Genomic DNA, 18663 nt, shown 5'->3' on the forward strand with positions numbered 1-18663 from the left:
AATTTTGTTATTGATCTCTGTGTTACAAGCTCTCAGTTGGATATTAACCTTTTTTTTTTTCTGGTTTTTTTTTTTTTTTTTTTTTTTTTCCTGTTGAAATCTCTCTAAGGTTAAGGCCAGAGCTGGCTCCTACCTCTGTGTGCCTGTCTCAAAGCTCTATTGGCGCATGGCCCCCACCCTGCGTGTCCATGTCCCACAGCTCTGCATGTGCACATGCCGCAGCTGCGCACACATCCCTCCCCACCCGATGTGCCGCCCCAGGGATTCGTCCTTGTGCATGGGGAGGCTCCAGCCCCCGTGGGCTGCCTGCAGCTCTGCAGCATGGACTGCACTGGCTGTGCTGGCTGCTGATGTGGAGCAGCTCTGCATGGCTCCTCGCAGGACCCTGCTGCCGTAAAAGAAGATTCTTATCCCGTTGTCATGGCAGCAGAAGTTTTGGAGGAAGAAGTGCTGTGTAAGCAAGCAGCATGCACAGCCGTGCGGCCTCAGGCAGCTCTGGGTGCCGGAATGCGGCTGGGGCCAGTGCGTCTGCAACCCCTGGGACTGCAGCAATTAGCAGATACCGTGAGCACAGGAGCAGAAAGCGAAGAGACATGGGGGGCTGCCGGACCCGGCACCCGGTCCCTGGTTCTCCAGGATGCTCACTAGATTTGCATGAGCTCCTCTCTAGAAGCTGCAACAAGTCATTCTGCTGAATATAACTGTAACTGCTGATTATCTGCTTCTTTTCCCCTGCCTGTCAGCCCCGTGCTCTGCTCAGCAGGAGCTCTGCATCTGGCGTGACCAGTCTGCTAAACTGCAGCAGGATTTGAAAAATGTTACAGAAAACTTAAAAGCTTTGATCGGCAAAATGGGAAGGGATTCTTGGTCTCTGTTGCCACCTGCAGCCCGGTGTGCCGGTGCTGAAATCAATAAGATGTGCTGCTTTTCACGCTGCGTGTGGCAGTTCTGCACGCACGGTGCTCCCTGCAGCCGGCTGCCCATGCACTGTGCTCGAGCAGCATGATTTGGCCATCACCTCTTGGGCAACTCAGTCTGGGCTGTGTTTGGGTCGCTGCACCTGGGGGGCTGGGGTGGTGAGGGAGGCACAAAGGGTTAAGCAGCATTATCTGGGCTGCATCTTTAAAGATGTAACACGGCGAGTATCAAAGTGGCTTTGGGAGGAGGTTCCGCGCCTGGTGCCCGCCTTGGCAGCCACCACATATCTGATGTCAGTGCGGCGGGAGCCTCGCGGCCCCGCCAGGGCTGCAGGCGGCAGGACAGAGCCACGCGGCGGCGGGAGGTCCGCGGAGCAGGAGCCCTGTCGGCCCTGGTGCTGCCACTGAGGCACCGTGGGACTGGCCGGGCTCCAGGGAACAGACGCTTCTTCCTCGTGGGACTTTGAGGCTCTGTGGTGAGGTGGCGGCAGAGGATGTGGTGTGGGAGATGAGGGGCGTCACGGACGAGGGCCGCTGCCGGCGAGCAGTGCGCATGGTCACCGAGCTGTGCCGCAGGAAAAACCTGCCTGGCCTGGACCTGGGCTCCTGCCGGGAATTCCTCCTGCTGTCCTCGGAAGAGAGCCTGAGCGTCTCGGAGCCAGGTAGTGCCACCACGCTGGGCGTGCGTGGGCTGTGGCGCAGGGCCTAGGGCCTAGGAGCGCCCTGCGTCTGGGGAGGGAGGGGAGCTCTCGCTGCCTGCCCAGGGCACAGCCTGGAGCTGCTGCGTCCTGACAGATGCTGCCACGTGCGACCTGCTGCCCAGCTGGCCCTGGTGCCTGCAGTCGGGGCAGGGGGGCGGGAGGCTGTGGCTGGTAACGCAGAAGTTTGGTGGAAGCTCCCAGTTTTACTAAAACGTGACTCGCAGCTGTGCAAAACAGTAGCAAAAAGCCCATGTAAGGTATCCTGAGCTGCTTATTGTGCTACAAGCTCTTGGCTTTGTGCCTGCTGTTCCTGAAGCCCTGTGTGCTGGTGCCCGACAGATTGTCCCTGCTCTCCGCATGGCCAATAACTCCCTGTGTTCTCTGTTCCCTGTGGTGGGGACCGGCAGCGGCTCATGGCATGCAGAACCTCCCCAAGCAGCCGGAGCCGCCGCAGGGCTGTGGGGGCTCAACATCCATGTCTTCAGCACACATTGCTGTTAGCCGGCCAGGTGTCCATGGCCAGCAGCCGCCCTGCCACTCCTCGGACGTGCGTGGTGCTGGAGCTGGTGACCAGGGCCCAGATGGACCCACCGTGGCCACTACTCACAACTCCAGGACAGACTGTGGGTTCGTTTCTCCAGGGCGCTCAGCCAAAGGAGTCAACCAGGGGAGACGATGGCCGTGCATCCCTGTCCCTGCACCATCATACACCACTGCCATCCCATGTGCCCCAGCCCTCCCACATTTCACCCACAGAGCAAGCTGTTCCTCCCAAACGTCACATTGCCAGCAGTGCAGCTCTTGATGCTTCCCAAAGATGCGTTAAAACGAAAGCCTTGTGTTCACCACTGCCTCTGCTGCAGGCAGATACAGGTGCATTTTGTGCAATATGGGCTCTTTCACAGCAGGAATATTGAAGGGGGAAGGGGGGGCTTGCATGGAGAAATTGCTTATGAAATATTTCCTTTGGAAATAATTATTGCATACATTCCATATATTCCTTATATATATATATATATAGAGAGAGAGAGAGATTCATATTCATATGATTGTTGGAGAGGAGGGAAATTGATGGAAAGCTTTTTCACTGATACGGGATACTTCCAACCACTAGTTATGAAATAGGGATGAACCCTGTGTTAACGCAGTGTCTGCAACAACACTCCGCTTGGAATCACTAGTAAAGTGCTTTTTGAGCAAATATAGTTCTGTAACAGTAAACATGTTTGAAGTTCCCCAGGCAAAACTAGTGCTGATCAGTGGAGCATGCGTTTGCAGGGAGCAGGCATGCAGCAGGGTCCTGGGGCAGCAGGGTCCTGGGGCAAGGCTCTCTGGGCTGGGCAATGCAGCCCTGCAAGGACCGCGCTGCTCGGCCACGTTGGGTGCATGAGCAGGACCGGCGCCGCCCGGGCTGGTGCACAGGGTTCAACCTAGCTCAAGGGAACAGGTCTCTACTTCGATCCCCAAGGTGTCGGGTTCAAATCTGGCTACTGACAGGGACCCTTACAAAACTACTACTGAAAAGAGACTGAAGTCACAAAACCAGAGGCACAGCTCCAAGACAAGTGGTTTACACAGCCCGCCTGCGAGCAGGCAGCTGTGCTCACGTGTTAAGTGCCAGAGCTGCCTGCATGTGCTGCCCACACCGAAAACGCCTGGGGAGCCGGCGGCACGCACAGGCGCAGGGCGGCTCCGGCGGGCCCGGCGCTGTGCGGCGCAGGGCAGTGCCCAGGGCTGCCTGGTGCCTTCCCCGCGCAGCTGCGGCACCGCTCGCGCAGCCGGGAGCAGCAGCCGCCGAGCAGCAGCCACGGAACGGAGCAGCAGCCACAACTCCATAGGAGCAGCAGCCGCAACTCCCTAGGAGCTGCAGCCACAACTCCATAGGAACGGCGGCGGAGCTGCCGCTGCCTGCGGGCACTGGCCGCGGAGGGCTGCGCAGCGCGGCAGACACCCTCGTGGTGAGTGCACCTTCCGCGAGCTGCTTCATCCATCCTCTGCCTTCTGCTATAGCGCGGACCCTCCTTGCCCTAACACACATTTTGCTTCAGCAGTTTGTCTCTGCTGTTGAAACATTTTCTTTTGCTCTCAGCGTTTCCCCTGGGTTTCACTAGACCAGGCATGTGCCTTGGTTCACATCGGGGCAGAGCCTTGCTCCATCTTCCCTGATGTTTTGCAGGCAGATTCTGAGGCACCAGCGCGTTCTGCTTGTGGATGTTTGTCTGCTGGTGCAGGTGCTCCTGCCGTGCACCCACCCTGTGATCGCAACCCTCGGTCTCACCTATGCGCTTCCTTTCGGAGAGAAACCCGGACCCCGTGTGTGTCTCAGTGCCAATGTAATTCTTCATTTAACTTTGTAGCTCAGCTATTGGGGCTTTTTGCAAACCTTTTAAATGTCTTACTGCTCATGTTTCTAGGTAAATCTTCTTCTTCCTTAGGACCTCCTGTTTCCATCTCATGTTGGTCAGGCATCTTTTTCTAGTTTTAGTATTTGTGGTCTCTTCTTCAGAGGAAATAGTGTGCATATATCTTTCTATTTGTAAATCACAAGAATGGGAGGCTTATCTGCATTAGCCTTATCTCCTGCCTTCAGAGCACTCGCTAGCGTAGCAGTGACTTACACTGGCCATTGTTCAGGCAATGGATTCGTCTCTGTGCCAGGCACTGTCTCTAATTATCCCTGAACATTGCAAAATGGCATCCTAGAGGGATGGAGAGGATATCTGGAGTGACTGTAGATTAAACTGACTGTGGAAAAGAAGAAGTTTGCCTGCAGGTGTTTTAGATGTAGGGCAATTGCAGATGCTAATTGGGGCCACATTTATATTTACTTTGGTTTGCTATGTGGTAGAACGTTAGTGTTTGACAATATTGCAGGAAACTGAACATCAGGGACTGGGGCAGGATTCTAGACATACACTTCATGCAAGCTCTTTCAGAAACACTTCTTTTCAAAAATCACTGGGACACAAAATCTTGGTTATTTGGTTCCGGATGATTAATAATTGTCCACCAATTCTAGCACAGCTGGGTACCTGGCAAAATAAGTGTTGCTTTGATTTTCCGTGCATGCTCGTGGCTGCTGCAGAGCACTGCGTGCAGTGCCTGGGTTCCGTGCGCCGCACCGTGGGTGTGTACGGATCCCCCCGGCCTCCTGCTCCTGCTGGCCTACCAGGCACCAGGGTGGTTTGCTGCAGAACGGCCCAGCGAGCGGTGCTGCTCTGCCAGGGGCTCTGTGCCTGGGTGCTCCCTGCTGCCTCGTGCTGCAGCCCGCGCTGCTGTTCATGGCAGGTTGGAGCTGGGCTGCAGGGAGGAGGGGGCCCGGCCTCCTCCATGCGCCGTCCTGGGACATTTTGAAGGGCTTGGTTGCAGTGCTGCTGAGTCTCCACAGGTCGAGGATCTGCGGGGAAGGATCCTCCTGCCCAAACCCACCCGCCAAGGCAGGGCAGGGAGATGTCAGAGCTGCCTGGGCATCAGTCAGGGCTATGCTGTCCCAAGTCCCCTCTTTTCCCTGGACCCGCCGCCCACCAACCATGTCACTAGTAGCTTTGGCCAAGGTTTATAAGGAAACTGTGGGGTTTGGGGTCTTAGCCTGCTTGTGGAGACAGTGAAGAGATTTTGCTTCTCATTTTGTTGATGTTGCACCTGGAAGTGCTGGTGCATCCCAGGAGTGTCCAGACCGCAGTGCTGTGCCCTTTGCCTGCTGCTTCTGGGCTCAGGGGACGACACATCTCCCAGTTCAATGAGGTTGGGCAAGGCTTCCTAGGCACTGCTGCCCCGGGGAGGGTAGGGCCGCTGCACAGCAGAAGATGAGATTTCGAGCTCGACACATCCCCTCACAGTGCCCTGCATGTTCAGTGTAACAGCCTTGCCGATACTGAGAGAATGTCACAGGGTGAAGGCACAGCAATCTACTGTGATTATCCTCTGCGTGGCTTATAGCAGTGCATTAGATTGTCATCTGCTAGAAATACAGCGGTGACAACTGTTACTATCTCAGTTATGATGCTCTGAAGAACAGCTGATTGAGACACAAGGCAGCCTAAAGCCCTGGGAAATGTTTCTCTAGTTCAGAACAATTTTCTTCCCACTTTAGCCATAGAAATGCAGCATTTCTACCAGCTTGGAGCTTCTTCTGGCCACACACACCAGCAAAAGTTTGATAAATATGTTTTTCTGGCAGCCTAGCAAGAAAATCACGGTCAAGAGTGCAAGCTGCCCTGGAATACTGAAGCGTTTGGTTTTAGCAACACTTTGCTGGATGCCAGGTGGGATCCTTCCAGCATAGGTGGAGGCATCACCTGCGCTGGCGCCAGTGCGGATACCGGGGACTGGACATGCAGGAACCCAAGCCGAGGCATTCTGCACTGTGCAACAGCCTTGCAACGGAGCTTCTGCAGCTGAGAGCACAGTGCAAAACAAACAGTGGCTGCTGGGAGCAGCTCCCGTGCTACAAAAGCGGTGCTGGCATGGCGCCCGTGTCCCTCCCGCGCAGGGACTGCCGGCCGAGCAGCACAATATGCTGAGGACAGATGGAGGGCTTGGAGATGTCCCCAAAGCGGGGCCGCGCACCGGAGAGCAGGTGGCTTGTGCCACAGCTTGGGGTGTAGGGTCCATCCCCGGCAAGCGAGTTCAGCTTGACCTCAGGGGCTTCCTCAGAGCTCCTGGCGCTCGGGTCATGCTGTCTAGGGCAGAGCTGTGGCAAGTGGGTGTTAAAACAGCTCAAGTAACCAATGGAGAGCATGGCTTTGCAGGACGTTGCCCAGACTTCACTGCTCTGTTTTTTCTCCCTGTCACATCCCCTGCAGAGCTGCGTGTCGGCAAAGGGTGCAAAGACCTACCGCTGTGCAGGGACGGTGCCCTTGCTGGACCGGCCATCAGGAGGAGCTTTTTGCCTGGACCATGGGGCATGGCTGGCTAAGATGCTGGTTCCTTCCAGGTTCTCCTTGTGGAGCAGGCTGTCTTCATACTTAACGTGCAATAATGAGATGTTTTTAACTTTATAATCTTATATAATTGCTCTCAAAATAGCTTCTGATTCATCCCTGCCTTTGAAGCTTGTAGTTTGCATTCCAGTAAGCTCTGCTTTTGTGGGAACCTGGTGGCAGCTGCAAATTAATGTTGGGGACATTGCTTCTCCCTGCCTAGCGTGGCCGGCTGGGCCTTCCTGCCCCCGTCCCCGTCCGGTGCCGTGGGAGGTGCCGGTGACGCTGCGGCGCCGTCGGGCGCCCGCGCAGCCACGTTGCGGAGGAGGCTGCTGGGCGCCAGCGGTGCCAGACTCCGTGTCTGGCATCTCGCGACCAGGGCAAACCTGCTGCTTTCTGCCAAAGGAGGCCGAGCGGGCGCAGCCGCAGGGCCCAAATGAGACCCAGCCCCCAGGGACTCGTCCGGGTCCCGGGGCTGCCTCTGGCACCCGGGGCAATGCAGCTTGTGAGGCAGGCTTGGCACTAAGCCAGGGTCAAGGATTTACTGAGTGTTCCTCATGTAAAACTGCCTGAAACTGTGCTTCCCGCTTTCACCCCATTCTGGGGAACTATGCGTGGTAGACAAGCCCCATGACTTGGCTGTAGTCTGCAGCACAGCACAGATGAAACCAAACTACAGAAGTATTTGGTCTATTGGAGCGGCTCTGCCGGCACCTGGGTTCTCGTATGGCCGCTTTCCTCTCAGAAATGCTGAATCTGGGTGCTCTCCTCACACCACTGGCGCAGTCTGGGACTTTTCCCCTCAGCACTCCCCAGGAATATTCCCAGCTCTGTGCCCTTCTCCTTCTGCTCTTTCCATAGCCACTGGACGTTGCTGCATCACGCTATCATTCGGTGGGGGTCCCTTGTCCGCTGTCTGTTTGAAGCACCTCCAAGCCTTAAAGCTGAGCAGTGTTGCTGAATAAACACGGCTTTAACCAGGATTAAATGGAAACTTCTCCCTCTCCCCTGTCCCGCCCTGCACCCCGTGAGCTGTGCTGCCGAGCAGAGCGGGATGGGTGGATGAAGGACGGAGGAGCCTGGAGCAGCACGAACGGTCCATGAACCGCACGGAAAACCGGGTTCTAGCAAAGACCTTCACTCCTCGGGACAGCCCGAAGAGCCAGGTGACCCAGGGAAAGAAAACAGGACCAGACGTCCCGTGTGTGAGGGTGCCCGTGGCCACGGTGCCCAAGGAGCGGCCTTGGCAGCCGGAGTGTAGCCCAGGGCCGGCAGCGCTAGCTCCAGCCTTGCAGAGCTCGTCTTTTCATGCCCCGCAGCACTCCCGCTCCGAGGATCCTGACTTTGCCCAGGCCCTGGCTGCGGCTGGGATGACTAATGGATGCCCGAGGGCTGAGAGACATCAAACGCTTTTTGTTTTCTCTGTGGAGAGTGGGTGGAAGAAGAGCTAAATTACATCCATGAAGATATTAAATATAGCTCTTCACATTAAACTTAGAATTATCTGTGAATCTCCTAGTGACAGCACAAACACCTTCAGAGTAATACAAGTAAATGTTGCCATAATTAGACCAATATTGTCTTGCAGTTAATAGACTGTTGCAATCACATCTTTGGCGTATTATTAATCGTTTTCTGATTGGACTTTGCTAATTATTCCCTTTGGTATCTTGGCCTGGGTAATTTGAAGTCATAAGGGAAATGAAGCTAGAGAGTGGTCCCACCATATTCTCTTAGTTAGTTGCCATCTAAGAAGCGACAACATGTATAGTTTTACTAATGAGTTGCTTGCAGAGGGCTGGACCCTGGAGGCAAGAGCTGGACTAACCACAGTGGATTCCCCTTTGCGTTTGGCTTTAAAGCGTTGAACTGCTGCACTGGTCTTTCCTGATGTTCTGGGCCACCTTGACCTCTCCCAGAAAGGCAGGGGAAGGCGCCAGAACATTGTGACCTCCCAGGACATTTGACGGTGTTGAGCCCTCCTGTAGGCTTTGCAGTAGGCATAGGTAGCAATGTGATTAGACACTGCAAAGATGTTAAAAAAGACAAGCTAAGAAATCAAGCCAGCTCCATGGCCTGCTCCTTGTCCATCTCCCCACCCAAGGTCTTGAGGACACTGACACAGGTAAGTGCTGGGGTGATACAAACACACGAAAATGTGGTTTTCCCAGGCCAAAGTGTCCTTCTGGTCCCTGTCTGCCTCTGGAGATGTCTTTGGGCGGATAGGCATGACCTACTTTGGTGCCAAGAACATTTGAGAAATATCTGGCCGTATGGCCAAGATTAGCATTTTTCTTTCGGCTAAGAGATTGTCTTGTTTTTGCAGTTCATGCTTCAAATGTCCTTTAATAATGTTTCAAATCTAGATATTTCCTAAAGTAACTGGTATTTTCACAGTCGCAAGAGAAAGCTCATTAAATCTATTAAGGTCAACTCTGTCCAACTGATATTTAAGTTTAATAAGTCAAGAACAAGTCTTGGGTAATTCAAAGTGATCATCAGACAAGCCAATATTCTCTAAGGCAGATACTCAAAAACGCCTGTAAAAACTCAGTCTCTTCTTCTTGTGCTTTATGTGAGAGCTGGAGGAAAGAGGAGGAGGAGGAGGTCATGCGTAAAAGTGTCTGCGAGTCCTGTCAAATGCGCTGTGATGGCCAGCTCAGCAAGAAGGGCCACGGGCTGGAACCTTTCGCAAGCGGGCAACAGCTCTTCAGAAGGGACAGCAGGTGACGTCTGATGCTTCTCATTAACGGGTCCGGTGTGCGAGATCTGTGCCAGCTGTAGGGTTTTTGCAGTGGAGAGAAGCATCTTAGCAGGAACTTTTCTGCCACGTCAACAATTTCCATCAGCGATGGATTCTGCACCACGGCTCTTCTGTGCAAGACCTTACCCTGTGCATTTAAATGACTAGGAGGAAGGGAGGTCAAAGAGGGGGCTGGTAGTATCGTCTGCTATTTGCTGATGAAAGGAGCTGGTAATCTGCAAAGCAGATTTGTCCTGAAAGCATTGCTGTTGGGATGTTGGATTTTTTAAACTATTTTTATTAGCCTGCGGGGTGTTTGCCACGCAAGTCTTTGAAGTGGAGCTGTGGGCAGACTTGGTCTTTAGCTTCATCTGCACCCTCACAGGCTGATAAAGGTATTGGTGACTCAGTGCCCACAGATGACGTCACTGCCAGCAAAAAATGTGATAATTATTTATCTCTTCAAAGCTCGTCTCTGTTATAGTCATAGGAGTAATTTTAAGATGGATAAAGAAGCTTCCCAGGGAAAATCTTTTGGGTAGCTTCTTGTCACTGAGCCTAAGTCTGTCCATGCATGCTCTGGATGTCTCTGTGTGCTTGAGTCAGGCTTCAGTGGCAGATGTTTCACAAGGGTCTGAAGGAATGAGACTGGAAAAATTATTGGATTGCTAAAACCATTTGCAGGAAAAAGAATCAGAACAGGAACAGAAAACATATTTGCAAAAAGAACATCTAAAGTGTCCTTACGAAACTCCCTGAATATCCTGGGCACGATTCCAAGACTAAACTCAAACCATGGGAAAGTGGCACCTCTGTGCGCTCCAGGCTGAGAGAACCGTTAATCAGGTGTCCAAGGAGGATGTGCTGCTGCCCGGCACGACTGTAGCTGTGGCAGAGGAGCCGGCACCGCTTGTGCACCCGGCTGTGGTGCCGGAGCTCCGGCAGCCTGGCCCCTGCGCTGGGCTGGTGAGTACACGGAGCGCTTGCTGCCATGATTGCTATTTCAGGAAAAGCCTATTTCAAGGATCACTTTGACAGTAGCTATGGTGAAGTACAGATGTGAGCCTCCCAGATGAGCTACTAAAAGTGAAGTTGCCTGGAAAGGATGTGTTTTGAGAGACTGCTTTAAATACAGCTTCTGAATGAGTCAGTTATTAGGGCTCTTGGAGATAAGAATTTGTTTGCCTTAAGTGTAGTTTGGCCTGACCTGGAAAGGTGCAGTGAACTCATACGGGCAAACATTAAATATTCATTTGTCCATCTAACCATCAGTCTGATCTAGCTCCATGCACAGAGCTCTCACTTTTTACTAGCTGCATGTCTTTCTCTTCAACTAACTTTACTGAAATCAGGTTCAGCTCTGGATTCAGTCAAGGGCCTCAGGCCCCTGGTCTGTGGGTTCAAGTGAACCAGCTGCTGTTTCACATAGCAGAGCAAATTGTCTGTGATCCAAGCAGTATGGAGCAGGAGTCAACAGGAGGTGGTGGTTATTCCGTACAAGAATGTATATTTCTGTGCAATCCAGACTTTGGAATGCCAGTTTGGGTGGGAATTTGGGCATTTATTGTAAGAAAAGAGCTAAAAGCAACCACTGTTTTCTCTTTCTGAAGAGCTGTGAGTGCTTTCACAGCCCGGATCATGTAGACATGCTCTCCATTTTTTCCCGGTTCCTCAGCCATATGTAGGGAAGCTCTTTCCTCCCCAGAAAAGCTTCAAGTGCTGCACTATATAGCACACAAGGCAAAAGTGACTCAGAAAGTTAGAGGTCTTGCATATCTTTTTCTCTGGATTTCTCTATGCTCTTTGGAATAGGGAAAAGAGTGCAATATCTGCTGCACAGCCTCCTTCTATATTTGTTTTCACTGCATCAGCAGCTTGCGGGTTGATTTTCTAATTCGCCACAGCTGGGCAAGAGGTGAACTTTAATAGTCCAAAAGCAGTCTTCTTTTCAGGATCATTGTGGGAGATTTTTGCTGGTGTGGTGTTTGAACACTTTTGCCAGGCAGAAGAACAGCAGTTTCTCCAGTGCTGCATGGCAGCTCGTCCCAGTCGTCGTGCTCTTCCATCGTTCTGCTCAGAGCAAGCCAAGGAGGATGCTTTGCAGCCCCGGAGATACCCTCTGCTCCCAGGTGCATTTGGGGCAGGGATCTGCTGGGACATCTGCTGGACCCTCCCAGCCTGGGAGAGATGAAAAGTCAGCTTGCACCATCTCTTACATGTGGCTTTCTCACACTTTTTCTTCTCTCTTTTCCTTCTGTCCCCCGGCTCTGCCACCTCCATAGACCTCTCCGTTAGCCTCCTTGCGCTGGTGGTGGTTGCATGTGGACTCGCCTTGGTGGCAGCTTTTCTCTTTCTCTTTTGGAAGCTGTGCTGGGTTCCTTGGAGGAACAAGGCTGTTTCCTCCAGCCTGGCGGTTGCACGGAGCAAGGAGACCATGGCAGACAAGCTCAAGGACACGGGCACAATGAGCTTCTTGGAGGCCGCTGTGAAGATCAGCCACACGTCGCCAGACATCCCTGCCGAGGTGCAGCTCTCCATGAAGGATCACATCATGCGGCGCACACGGATGCAGCGGCAGACAACGGAGCCCGCTTCTTCCACCAGGTGAGGGAGGCGCGTGCTCCGCGCGGGAGGGATGGGCAGAGGAGCAATGTTTAATGCAGCCCAAGGGGTGGATGCATTTGGGGGCTCTGCCCGGGGCTGGACCCAGCTGCTCTGTGTGGCCCCCACACAGCCCACCTTGCTGTGGGGTGGCTGTCGGCCCAGACAGGGACATGCACACGGCTGGAAACGACGAGCTCTTTGTGTGCTTACATAGCTCCACATCGCTCCGTGCTGGGGATGGCTTCTGGACGAGGCACCACATTTCTGCCTGTCTAGAAACCTGTGTTGCTTTTTGATGAGAATTTGCTAGGGAAGACTGGAAGCAGCAGTGCCTTGAGCAAACCCTCTTTTAGTGATGGCAATGCCTCTCTCACTTGAAAAGCCCTGCATGTCTTTTGCCATTAGGAAATGCAATGCCAGCATCTTGCAGCCGTAAGAGAACCTCCACACAGTGTTGCCTGTGGCTTGATCAGGGGAACTGGGCTCCTTTATTTAGCTACAGGCTGTTACTGATGTAGGGGGTGAAAACGCGGCTTGCTGCAGATTAGCAAGCTGCTCCCATTAATGCTCATTTTCTGCAGGACACGCAGTGTCTGTGCAGTGCTCAGGGGCACCAGCCCTATTTATTCTTGCGCTCTCCTGGTGCCAGGCTAAGGGAGAGGAGTGGAAGGCCCCTGCGGGGCTCACAGCTGTCCCGTCCCCTTGCGCAGGCACATCTCCTTCAAGAGGCACCTTCCTCGGCAAATGCACATGGCCAGCATGGACTACGGCATGGACGGTCCCGCTGCGGCCGAGCAGCCCACCAGCATCGGCCGCATAAAACCCGAACTCTATAAGCAAAAATCTGTGGACTCTGAGGACCCCAAAAAAGAGGCAGCAAAAACCTGTGGGAAGATAAACTTCACTCTCAAGTACGACTATGAGAATGAGGTGCTGACAGTGCGGATCCTCAGGGCGTTCGATCTGCCAGCCAAAGACTTGTGCGGCAGCTCAGACCCCTACGTGAAGATCTACCTGCTGCCCGACAGGAAGCGCAAGTTCCAGACGCGGGTGCACAGGAAGACGCTGAACCCCTCCTTTGACGAGGCTTTCCACTTCCCTGTGCCCCATGAGGAGCTGCCCAGCAGGAAGCTCCACCTCAGTGTCTTTGACTTCGACCGCTTCTCCAGGCATGACATGATCGGAGAGGTCATCTTGGAGAACCTCTTCGAGGCCTCCGACCTGTCCCGGGAGACGTCAGTCTGGAAGGACATAGAGTACGCCACGAGCGTGAGTACCCGCAGTGGCGGCGTACGGGGTGGTCCCAGCTGGTCCCGGGTGGTCCCAGGTGGTCCCCAGGGCCCTCCACGCGCCCACGGCAGTGGCGAGGGGCTGCTCGGCAGCGGCAGCGCTGGCCTGGCAGCAGGCTGGGCTTTGCTGCACTTGGACTGGCTGGGCTGGGCTTTGCTGCGCTGGGAGCATTGCTCCTGGTGTTACTGCAGCTGTTTGGGTTTGTGTGGACCTATCAGCCCTCTAGAATTCCCTCTGGAAAGGAAGCAGGAGAAAGACGTGTTCCTGCCAGCTCTGGTTAAGGCAGCAGGGGAAGCCACCTTCTCACAGGGCTGGGCACAGAGCGTTGACACTGACCTCCACGCAATAGCACGGGCATTAACCTCCGAATAACAGCACGTCATTCCTGCAGGAGTGCAGGAGGTGCCCACGTTGCTGATTTACCTTTCAGAACCTCAACTGTCACGCATTTTTTTAACTTTCCTGTGTGAAGTAGCAGACATTTCTATAGCTCACCCCAAGAAAGCTTAAGTCATGGAGAAAAAAACCCAAGCAGGTGGGAAGAAGCCAAGAGCAGAGAGCAGAGGGTGAATGCCCTGCTAGTACCTCCCAGCCAGCTGTAGCACACCCCAGATTTTGCTGTTTTATTGAAACTGAGAGGAATAAATACAGGTTGCACAAAATCAGTAGAAAGGTTTGGGTGACTAACAGCGTATCCGCTCAGTTATGTGGGCCAGGAGATAGGGACACATTTGGCATGGTTTGCACTGTTCACATCACCAGTGCTCACCTATTTGCTTACAGCTACCAGTGGTGAATCAGTAAGATGTTTGGGGTTTCATGTTGCAAAGGTTATTGATTCGGAGCCAGGGAAGGATGTGGGGCTGCTTCATGCCCAGAGCAGCAGGAGCAGAGGAGGCTCCAGCACCTTGTGCCCGCCAGGCTGCTCTGGACCAGTGTGCAGGGACTCCGCACTGCACGTGGCATCTGTGCTTCTTGCACAGAAACCTTCCTGTGGGATAGCAGCAACACTTCTAGTCATGATGCCTCAATATTTAATCTAAACTTTCCACTACTGCTAGGATTCAGGGCATGAAACTCACCTACCAGCACCGCAGGCCAGTGTTTCTGCAGCTCCTCGCAGCGTGGCTGTGCATCCTCTGCATGAGAAATGTTCAGCCGCCACTGTTTCTGCAGCACTGCCCACATTTGGGAAGATTACTGACTTATTTGAGAGTCAAGGAAAGTCTCTGTCAAGAATTGGGATTTTTATACACCATTTGTTAGTATTCTGCACGTCTAAGTGGAATAAATATCTAATCTTCGCCTTACAGAGGGTGAGAGTAAATTGCTTGGTGCAAATCTCCTTTGCCAACAAGAGCTGCTCTCCCAACATTTAGCAAAGCACTAAGTGCCACGTGCGTTTACATGTCTGTCTCCTTCCACCACTCTACTACTAACAGCTACAGTTTCCCTCCAGCAGATCATTATATTGTGGTGAAGAGACCCAAATGCTCCCTCTGCAAATACAGGTTTGTGTCGCTGCAGATGGTGGATTTCTGTACGCAGAATAAGCATTTCTCTCCTCATCTGGAGTGTATTTGGGAAACATCCTGCTGCCTCTAGAGCATGATGTTTGCTAACCATTTAGTAATACCAGTCCTGTTGGCGTCTCAGGCTGGGTTTGCTTCTCCCACAGCAAGGCAGTGACCCTGGGATGGCTTGTGAGCGTGCAACAGGCACATTGGTCTGGGTGAAAGCTGCTCATGAAAACTAATTTGCAGGGCACTAAAATAGTAAATTGCACCAGCGTCTCCTTGGGCAGAAACGGCTGCATGTCTCCCAGTGCCACGTGCCGGCTGCCCCTGGGTTGGCTGGGTGCCTCGTGCCCGCGGCGAGCGTGGGGCTTGCGAGGGGCCGTTGGCTCAGGCCCTTGTGGACGTGGTGCGGGGCCGAGATAACCCAAGCTTTGCTCTGCTGCAGGAGAGTGTGGACCTGGGTGAGATCATGTTCTCCCTTTGCTACCTGCCGACCGCAGGCCGGCTCACACTGACCGTCATCAAGTGCAGGAACCTCAAAGCAATGGACATCACTGGCTACTCAGGTAAGTGCTGCACAGGACCGCTCCCTGGGCACAGGACGGTGCTGCAGCCTGGGACATGGGGTGTAGTGAGTGCAATGGGGCTCGGGTTGCCCCGGGACAGGGCTGCCCTTACTGGCATGAAAAGCAGTATCTTTGCCAGTGAATGGGCATTGCAGGACAGGATCTGCACTAGGAGCCTGTGTGGTACCATCCCAGGCACCTGCAGGCAGCGGTGGGCAGGGGCAGCAGTGCACTGGCTGGAAGCTGCCCTGGGCTGGAAGGTCCTGGGGCACGAGGCTCTACCAGGCAGGCGCCAGCCCCCTCTGCCTGCAGTCCCCCACGCAAGAGCCCATGGACAAACCCTCAAAAGGGGCGCAGAGCGATCCCCATAGGGCCTGTCCTGTCTGCCCTGCAGATCCATACGTCAAGGTGTCTCTGCTGTGCGATGGGCGAAGGCTGAAGAAGAAGAAGACCACCATAAAGAAGAACACACTGAACCCCACCTACAACGAGGCCATCATCTTTGACATCCCCCCGGAAAACATGGATCAAGTCAGCCTGCTCATATCTGTTATGGACTATGACCGGTAGGTGGGAGGGCTCCTGCTGGGAGCCACTCGCCCCATCTCGCTGCCCCGCTGCGCAGTGCGAGGTGGCGGGATCACCAGATGTCCCTGCCAGGCGCTGCTTGTGGCACTGGAGCTTAGGGCACTTTTCACTCCCGCCCGCAGCGTGGGCCACAACGAGGTCATCGGGGTTTGCCGTGCTGGGACGGCTGCTGAGGGGCTGGGCCGGGACCACTGGAACGAGATGCTGGCCTATCCACGCAAGCCCATCGCCCACTGGCACCCGCTGGCCGAGGGGAAGAAATCGCTCAAGGAGGTGAGTGGGGCACTGCCCTCCTGCTGAGTGCCCTGGCGCCCAAGTGCCTCAGTGCCCCGAGCAGCTCCATGCAGCCTGCAGGGCTGAGGGAGGGGAGGGAGCCTCTTCTGCACATCTGCTTCTCTTGTATTTTCTTTTTCTCTTCTTTTTCCTCTTTTTTTTTTTTTCTGATTGCAGAAAAGATGATCCAGACTAATCATGTATTTCAAGATTTAGTTTCGTTATCCTAAAAGATTTTTCTGTTGACTCATCCCTGAGCCTTTGAGGATGCATAAATAGGATGGCTGTAATTGCTCCATGTGTCTCCCAGGAAAGAGCCTCGTTGGAGGCAGCCATGGGTGATGAAACAGGCCCTGCAGGCCTGGGTGACATTTTGACCATCTCTAGCATTTTCTTTCCCAATTTCTTCACACTTCTATGCAGTTACTTGCTTTTTGATGGATTTAAGCCATCAGTTCTGCAGGGAAGAGCATCGTTGATGCTTTGCATGGTGATAAAACAGCACTTGTGCCTTGAGGGTTTGATACGATACAGGGAACAGCCCTGGGGGAGACATAAGCCAGGGCAAGACACAACATCCTCAAATAATGGAAATCCGGAACCCGCAACCCACCTGCATGGGGCCTCTGAGGGCTGTAAGCCCTGACCCATGCAGGAATACGCACAGGAACACTGGAGGCAGGCGTATGGATGACTCACATTCCAAAGCAAGCACTGAAACCTCAGCTGAGCCCCCAAGCCTCTGGAAAAAGTCACATGAGTCATTTCCCCTCTACCCCCTCATAGTGCCAGGTCAGGAGTTCTGCAAAATAAAAATTAAAAAAAAAAAAGAAAAAAAAAAGGAAAAAAAAAAGGAAAAAAAAAAACCTGCACAAAACCTGGGCAGAGACATTCAGACAAGCCCCTTTCTGCAATCTAATGCATGAATATATGTGTTTTTCTCCCCTGCAGTGGCGTGGCCGGGCCGCGAGCACCGACAGCCAGGGCTCCTGCCCCTCTCCCAAGGCACCGCCTACGCCGTGAGCGGAGCCGGGACCGGGGCCGCCTCCGCTCCCGCTGCACCCGACGGACATCGCGTCGCTACCGGGGTCGCTGCGGGACCCGCATTGCAGCCAGGGTCGCTGCCGGCCGCGGCGTCGCTGCTGGACACTGCGCGGCCCCCGGCCCCGCGGCGCGGCCCCCTCGTGCCCTGCCCCGCTCCCGGCTCCCACCCTGCGGCTCCGCTTCCTGGCGCGGCGGGCATGCTGGGACGGGGAGCTCAGGCTGTCAAATAGTCTGTAACGTTTTTTTCTGTGCCCAGAACAGCTGGGGAGGTGCGGACGTGCCTGGCTGCCAGCAGCCCCGGTCCGGGCAGTGCACAGGAGCAGTGTCCCTGCTGTGTCCCCCGAGTCCCCGAGCCCCGGGTGCCCCTCTGCCCAGGAGCATCAGCGACAATGTTCCTGTGCCCCTGCATGAGCAACGCTCCTGTCTCCCTCCATCCTGCAACCTGCTGTGTTGGCAGGGCTGCAGTGCTGGGGAAGACGAGCACAGCTGATGCTGATACAGAAAAACTTCCACAATTTTCTGGAGCTGCGAGCGGCTCCAGAAGAGCCAGGTTTCTCAGGCCCAGTTGCTGGGAGGGAGGATGCCTGGCACCAGGTCCATCCCATCGTGGCCAGCAACATCCCAAGAGAAGGGTCAAGACAGGAGGAGCACAATGGGCATGGTGGCCCTCCAGGGATGTGGCAAGAGCCTGGAGGTGCCAGCAAGGATACCAGGGAAACCTGGGAGAAGGCAAGCGTCATCACCGGGCTGCCAGTGCCGGGGGTGCACGTGTTTGTGCCCATACTCCTTCCAAACCCTCCTGTTAGTGTGTGTTTCTTGTGTGGTCAGTAACTGAACACCCACCCCGTGCACACCCCATGCTTGGTCCGCGCTCCGTTCCCCTTGGCTGCCCCTGCTCCCTAGGAGACCAGCGGCACAAGGAGCAGTGCAGCAGCCCCTTCCCCAGGCTCCACGTTGCTCTCTGCTCCTCTCTCTCCTGCTTTACCCCAGCAGTTCCAGGTGTCCTCACACTGCTGGGCTCATCCAGGCTTCGTTTTGCAAAGCAAAGAAGATGGCAGCTGCTTTTGGGCCAAGGTCAATGGGCTCCAGGCTCAGGGCTGAGAGGGGAGGCCACAGGGAGCCAGTGCTGCCGGGAATGCTGCCTGGGGCCACCAGAGCCCCAGAAATGGGTTTCTTCCCTGCGCTTTCCCCAGTGGTGTTTTGTACCTTTTACAGTTCTACAGCTATATTTTAAAACAGTGCGTTAATCACGCAAATATAAACCTTGTACTCCATGTCATCTGTAGTTAAATGTGGCATTTACCACATGCATGTTTCAAGAGACTAGGAGAGATGGCAATGGAAAATGCGGATCGTGAGGGCTGGGGAAGTCTGTAGGCCGAGCCGGCGCATCCCGGCACGGGTCCCGTTGCCTTGGGAACAGCGGGAGCGAAGGCGACCCGCAGCATGGGAATGAAATGCAGAAGCGCGACCCGGGCGTCGCATGTACAGAGCATTT

The 18663-nt window shown here is 54.3% G+C and overlaps 1 protein-coding gene across 1 annotated transcript; it reads left to right on the plus strand.

Moving 5' to 3' along the window:
* The first annotated feature begins 1425 nt into the window (after positions 1-1425).
* Positions 1426-16148, plus strand: SYT6 (synaptotagmin 6). The gene is made up of 6 exons (XM_026044220.1): positions 1426-1579; positions 11566-11887; positions 12598-13156; positions 15140-15260; positions 15655-15826; positions 15971-16148. Exons 1-6 carry the CDS (start codon positions 1426-1428, stop codon positions 16146-16148), a joined length of 1506 nt encoding a protein of 501 aa, XP_025900005.1.
* The last annotated feature ends 2515 nt before the right edge of the window (positions 16149-18663 follow it).

Source organism: Nothoprocta perdicaria, unplaced genomic scaffold, assembly GCF_003342845.1.
Source record: "Nothoprocta perdicaria isolate Ctin4 unplaced genomic scaffold, notPer1 scaffold_353, whole genome shotgun sequence".
Classification (NCBI taxonomy): domain Eukaryota; kingdom Metazoa; phylum Chordata; class Aves; order Tinamiformes; family Tinamidae; genus Nothoprocta; species Nothoprocta perdicaria.